The sequence below is a fragment of the Sapajus apella genome, unplaced genomic scaffold, assembly GCF_009761245.1.
Source record: "Sapajus apella isolate SASKATOON/1434 unplaced genomic scaffold, GSC_monkey_1.0 scaffold158, whole genome shotgun sequence".
In the NCBI taxonomy this organism is placed as follows: Eukaryota; Metazoa; Chordata; class Mammalia; order Primates; family Cebidae; genus Sapajus; species Sapajus apella.
Genome location: NW_022437098.1, coordinates 668796 through 674795, shown reverse-complemented (window position 1 = coordinate 674795; position 6000 = coordinate 668796). Strand labels below are relative to the sequence as shown.

At 41.6% G+C, this 6000-nt stretch overlaps 1 protein-coding gene across 17 annotated transcripts in view; it reads right to left on the bottom strand.

The window, feature by feature from the left end:
* The window catches only part of AOPEP (aminopeptidase O (putative)), a 377149-nt gene that overhangs the window by 118837 nt on the left and 252312 nt on the right, over window positions 1-6000 (bottom strand). For all 17 annotated transcript variants that reach the window (XR_004264993.1, XR_004264994.1, XR_004264996.1 and 14 more), the window contains one exon: window positions 1581-1624. Coding sequence is in view for 14 of the 17 variants with exons in the window: in XM_032266392.1 (XP_032122283.1) it covers window positions 1581-1624 (44 nt within the window). In the remaining 3 variants the exon portion in view is untranslated. The remainder of the gene's footprint in view (window positions 1-1580; window positions 1625-6000) is intronic.

The following is a 6000-nucleotide window of genomic DNA, read 5'->3' as shown; positions in this document are numbered from 1 at the left end:
AAAAGAAATTATGTTTCAGGGTATTCACTTTTCAACACCTAAGCCAAGATAGGAAGTTAGGAGAGGGTTGGAATGAACCTATTTTAACCCTAAACATTGGTCCTAAGACTCCCCTGCAAACCCTGTCAGTGGTCAGTCAGTCTAAAACTGGATGCCTCCAAAAATGAGAATCTCCTTCCTTCCAGGGCAGTGAGCTGGTGCTGAGCAGTATACTGAAAAAACACGGGCCAGATCCAGATGGGCCTAATTCCATCTATGCTGTTTTGCTTGCTGAAGGATCTTGGCACCTCAGTTTCCTCAACTGTAACATAGTAGATAAGAGCATAGGTTCTAGAGCCAGACTACTTGGGCTAAAATTCCAACCCTACCACATACAGCTGTGAGATCTTGGTCCTCTTGTTAGTATAACAGGAATAAAAACATCATGGACCAAATGGTGTTGTTTTGAGGATTAAATGAGTGTCTGCATGTGGTCAACTTCAGTGCTGGCTTATAATAATCACTATCATGACGATGCTGAACTATGCTATAGTAAGAGTTAAATGATTACTGTATGTAGATCCTGGATCCTGGATCAGTGCCTGATACACAGATGATTATAATAGCTACATCAGTCATTAACTGAACACCTACTTTTAAAACATATGCTGGCTCCTTTAACCCTCTCTAAAACCCTGCCAGATAGGTTAAAAAACTGAAATTTGGAGGGATTATGTGACTTGCTCCAAATGTCATAGCTAAGAACTGGCAATTCCAGCACTTTGGGAGGCCAAGGCAGGTAGATCTCTTGAGGTCAGGAGCTTGAGACCAGCCTGGGAACTCTACTAAAACTACAAAAATTAGTGGGGTGTGGTGGCACATGCCTATAATCCCAGCACTTTGGGAGGCCAAGGGGGGCGGGTCACCTGAGGTGAGGTGTTTAAGACCAGCCTGGACAACATAGCGAAACCCTGACTCTACTAAAAATACAAAAGTTAGCTGGGCGTGGTGCGCACCTGTAGTCCCAGCTATGCAGGAGGCTGAGGCAGGAGAATCACCTAAGCCTGAGAGGTGGAGTTTGCAGTAAGCCAAGATTGTGCCACTGCAGTCCATCCTGGGTGACAGAGTGACACTCCATCTCAACAAACAAACAAAAGTGGCAGGGCTGGGCTCAAAATCTAGGAGAGCCTGATTTTACATCCCAAGCTGTTACTACTGAACTACATTTTTGCCTTTAATTAAACAGCATCTCCTTATATTAAGCCACCTTAACTGGAGCTACTTTGACTTTTCAAACTTCCCTCTCCTCCATTCTTTCCACAGCAGCTAAGGCCACAGATTGTGCTTGGCTTGCCTCCCATACCACTTTCAGGGCTCCTGACTTTGGGGGTCTTCAGTCGTGTGCACTGGCTTCCTATATCCACTGGGTCTTGGCCCAAAGTTTGGCTGATGATTTTGTACTCCCAATGGCAGAACTAGGTCCCTGCCCCTATTAAGACAGAAAGACTGAGCCTTCTAGGCTGCGATAAGCCAACCAATGGCAATGTCATTTTTAACATTAAAAGTAAAACTGGGCTCTTAATTTCTAAATTAGTCCTTACCTTTTTTCTTCTGGGATGTTCTCCAGCAGCATTTGAAGGAAATCCTAGGATTAAAAAAAGCAAACCATTAAAGATGTCCATCAGTGAATAACTCTGCCGGGAGCCATGCAAGAGGCTGAGTGCTTCCAGCTACTGACAGCTCACCTGCTGTGGAAACTAGACCTATGCTGACTTATTAGGCTATAGACTCAATTTATCAATTTCCCAGGGTTTCAATCCAATCATTCAAAGAGATTTGTTTCGTAAAAACCATGAACACATTAAAAAGTGGAATGTCTGTTATTCTGACCTAATCCAACAGTCTGTTTTGTTTTGTGTTCAGCCGTTTTCAAAAGGCTGGCCGTTGGGTAAAGCATGATTCCTCTCTACTCCCCCATGGGAGTTCTTCCTGAACTTTCCCTAGAGATTCCTGTACTCCTAGAGGCGAGTAACTAACTGCAACTCTCTTGTATTGCTCTACCAAATGATAAAGATAAATACCAAGATGGTAAGCCTACCATCAAGGAGCAAAGATGTCCACAAGTCCAAGCACGGCTCACAAGCCCCTGCCTCCATCTGCAGCCTCTTCTCATGCCTTTGTACAAGACCTCGGTCACTGGACATTTGAGATGTTTAGATGATAAGTTTTTTTTAACCTAAAGGCATGGCTTACACACACATACACACACATCTTATTTTCCTTCACTATGGAAAATATGAAGTACGATCAAAAGTCGACAAAGCCTTCACGTACCCATCAATGCACAGCCCGTCCTGTCCTATCTACCTTCCCACTTCTTGTATTATTTAGAAGCAAGTCCCAAACATTACATAATTTCATCAATAAAAGTTTTAGTAAATATCTCTAAAAGATATTTCTAAACCCTTAGAAAGTGGAACCTTTGTGGAAAAATAAAAAAAATTTTAAATTAAAAAAAAAAGAGAGAGAAAAAAAAGGAAAGCCACATAAAGACCTAAAAAAATTCAAGTATGAATGTTCATTTAGATTTAATTTGTACTTTGAGTATTATGACCCCCTTTTCCAGTCCATTTAACTCTGGAATCTTGATTTGTTCTTAACTGGGGCTGTCAGATAAGAATAGATGCCCAGGCTGGGGGCAGCGGCTCATGCCTGTAATCCTAGCACTTTGGGAGACAGAGGCAGGTGGACCACCTGAGGTGGGGAGTTCAAGACCCACCTGACCAACATGGAGAAACCCCACCTCTACTAAAAATACAAAATTAGCCAGCGTGGTGCCACACGCCTGTAATACCAGCTACTTGGGAGGCTGAGGCAGGAGAATCGCTTGAACCTGGGAGGCAGAGGTTGCAGTGTGCCGAGATCACGCCACTGCACTCCAGCTTGGGCAACAACTCTGTCTCAAAAAAAAAAGAATAGGTGCCCAGTAAAACTGGGGGCATAATTACATTAAAAATTTTTTTGCTATTTAACTGAAATTTGAATTTTACTGATTTTTCTGCTCTGTATTTTTATTTTTTAAGTGGGTAACCCTAGCGTCAACCTTTCCTCGTCTTAAGATTTAATAAGATATACTTTGTATAAATATAGAATATGAAACAAGAACAATATTTAACTTTCTTGGAACTTGATGATATTGAGTAACAAATAGATCTATGTTTGAAGTTTTTCTTTTAATAAAATAAAAAACAATCTTTTAAAATGGGTCCTTTAAAGTGTAAGCCCAGACATGATCAGACAAGAGTTACTCCAGACCGAAGCCCTCCCCACAGAACCAAGCATGCAAATACAGACTCCACACGAGACTCTGATGAGACCCACTTAACTGCGACATGGAGGCAGTAGCACAGATCTTTGCATTACAGAACAGATAGAATTACGGAGGAACAGAAATCTGCAAACCATTTGTATGATGAGGCATTCTTCTATCATCACACAGAAACACAGCTATCACTATGCTAGTGAAGCCGGCTGTCCCATTTCTCCGTGTTTATGGGTGGTCACAGTCCATTTCTTCCAGAGACAAAGTCTCCCTATTAAGAGCATTAATGAAATATTTATTTCTTGAAACTTCTCTTCTCCTTCTGAGACTTTGTTTATTGCTGTTTCATGTGAGCTAACAATACAAACAGTAATAAAAACTATTGCTTAAAAAAATGGACCATGCAAAGAACAACTCCAGTTGTTCAACAACTGGAGTTGTTCTTTGCCCCTGCAGTGGATATATGGAGAAAAATAACAAAGGAAACAAGAGGAATATTTAGAACACAAACAATTATTTTTGCTTGAGGTTCTTAGAGTCATCATTTTTATTATTCAAAAATTATTTTGCAAAAAAGTTGACAGACATTTATCACAATCTAATATATTAATATATTATTTTATAAATGTATTATCTTTTTGGGGGGGGAATGGAGTCTGGCTCTGCCACCTAGGCTGGAGTGCAGTGGTGCCATCTCGGCTCACTACAACCTCCGCCTCCTGGGTTCAAGCAATTATCTGCCTCAGCCTCCCCAGTAGCTGAGATTACAGGCCGCCGCCACCACGCCTGGCTAATTTTTGTATTTTTAGTAGAAACAGGGTTTCACCATCTTGGCCAGGCTGGTCCTGAACTCCTGACCTCGTGATCCACCCGCCTCAGCCTCCCAAGGTGCTGGGATTACAGGTGTGAGCCACTGTGCCTGGCCTAAATTTAATATCTTAACAGATAACTTTGTAGATTAATTTCTCACTGGCTGCTTGATAGGATTTTTGATTCTTAAAAATCCAAGTACTCGTAATGATAACTTTTTACTAATTTTACTTCATTATCTCCTTGTAGCCCATACTAATTTATCCTATATTTGCCTGGTAATTCATGCTCAATGATGTGGGGGAAAATTACATTAACTCAATGGCAATAGGGGGAATTTAATTGCATGAGAAGCAGGAAATTCAGAGTTAACCTTAATTCTGCCCTTTTACATTTTCCAATTATAACTGGATCCTTCTGCACAGGATTGCAGAGCACAAGTATCCAGAATTGGGTGTGAGTCCAGGTAAGCACAGGAGGCCCTGGGAACCCTGCTTCATTTTGAAGGAAGATAGCTGTCCTGCCTTCCAGCAAGTTGCCATCCTGGAGCATCTGCCTCTTCCTCCCTCAGAGCTCAAGCCTGCAGGCAACAGCAGTGAGCTGAAGCTGTCAGTGGTGCTGGGGATGACAGGCCCAGAGGATCCCAAAAACCTAACACCTTGGGCATCTCTAAGACATGGGGCCTGCATTCCCACAGGCTATGGGAATGTCTTTCTGTGGCATTTGATATTCTTCAGTTCTCTGCTCCATCTCATTCAAGGCAGCTGGTCTCATCCAAGCAGTCTCTGCACCATCTTTCAATGGAATGAACCCACTGGCCCTTCTTACTCCTGTCATAGATTCCATCTTTAACAGTGAAACACTAGTTTTCCTGGTTCTTTTCATAAATTGGCATATACCTCTAGGGTGTACTTATGACTGAAGCTGTTTCCACTTTCTACAGCAGAAGGAAAAAGAAAGAAAAATGATTATTCCTTCCTGCACCACCTCTTTTGAATTCTTTCATCTGTCTTCTTTCTTTCCTTCAGTGTGTTAGCAGTTTTGTGAAAGCAACTTACAAATCTAATTTGGACAAGGAGGACTTTTTTTTCACAGCTGATTCTAGGGTCATTTGACAAAGTTAGCTAGCAGCAAATAGTAGGGGTCCCAGTTTGTCACCTCTGCAGTATGCCCAAAAACAAATTAAAACCAAAGCCCACCCCCACCCCAGAAATCTATTGTTTTATGAAGGGGCTGGGATGAAATTCTATCTGGATCCTTGGCAATGGTTACAAGGCCACGCTCCAGTCAGAAGATACGCTCCTTGAGGATTTTTTTTGATTTTCTACTCTCCTAATAATCGATATGCCAATCAGGTCCATCCTATATAGCCTGTTTTGATTAACACCCAATAACACTAAATGAAGCACTACACATTTCTTAAAAACTAACACCGATTTTGGCACATGGCTAATTTGGTAACTATTTTTCAGTCCTGGTGACAGTACTCAGCAGAAAGCAGGTACATGCAGATTCTACTGGCTAAACTGACACCGGCTTGACTATGACATGGGGCTAGCCAGTTTTGTCAAATATTTTATTAATAATTATCATGTTCATAAGGAAGGGGAGGGAGGTAGTGGAGGCAAAACAAAATATGGAAGGAAGGACAGGATTGTCAGGGTAAGAACTGAGAGGAAATGAAATTGTCAAGAAGAAGTCATTGTTACACTCAAGAGAGGGCTTTTAGTGGCGGCTAGAAAGATGATAATATTGAAACGCTGGACCGGGAGGGTGTTTGGAAGGAAAAGGATTAAGAAGTAAATTGGAAAGGGAAGAACTATAGGGACTTCTGAGTAAAGAAATTGGATCACAGACCTTCATCATCAATAACTAAGTAGCAATTTAAA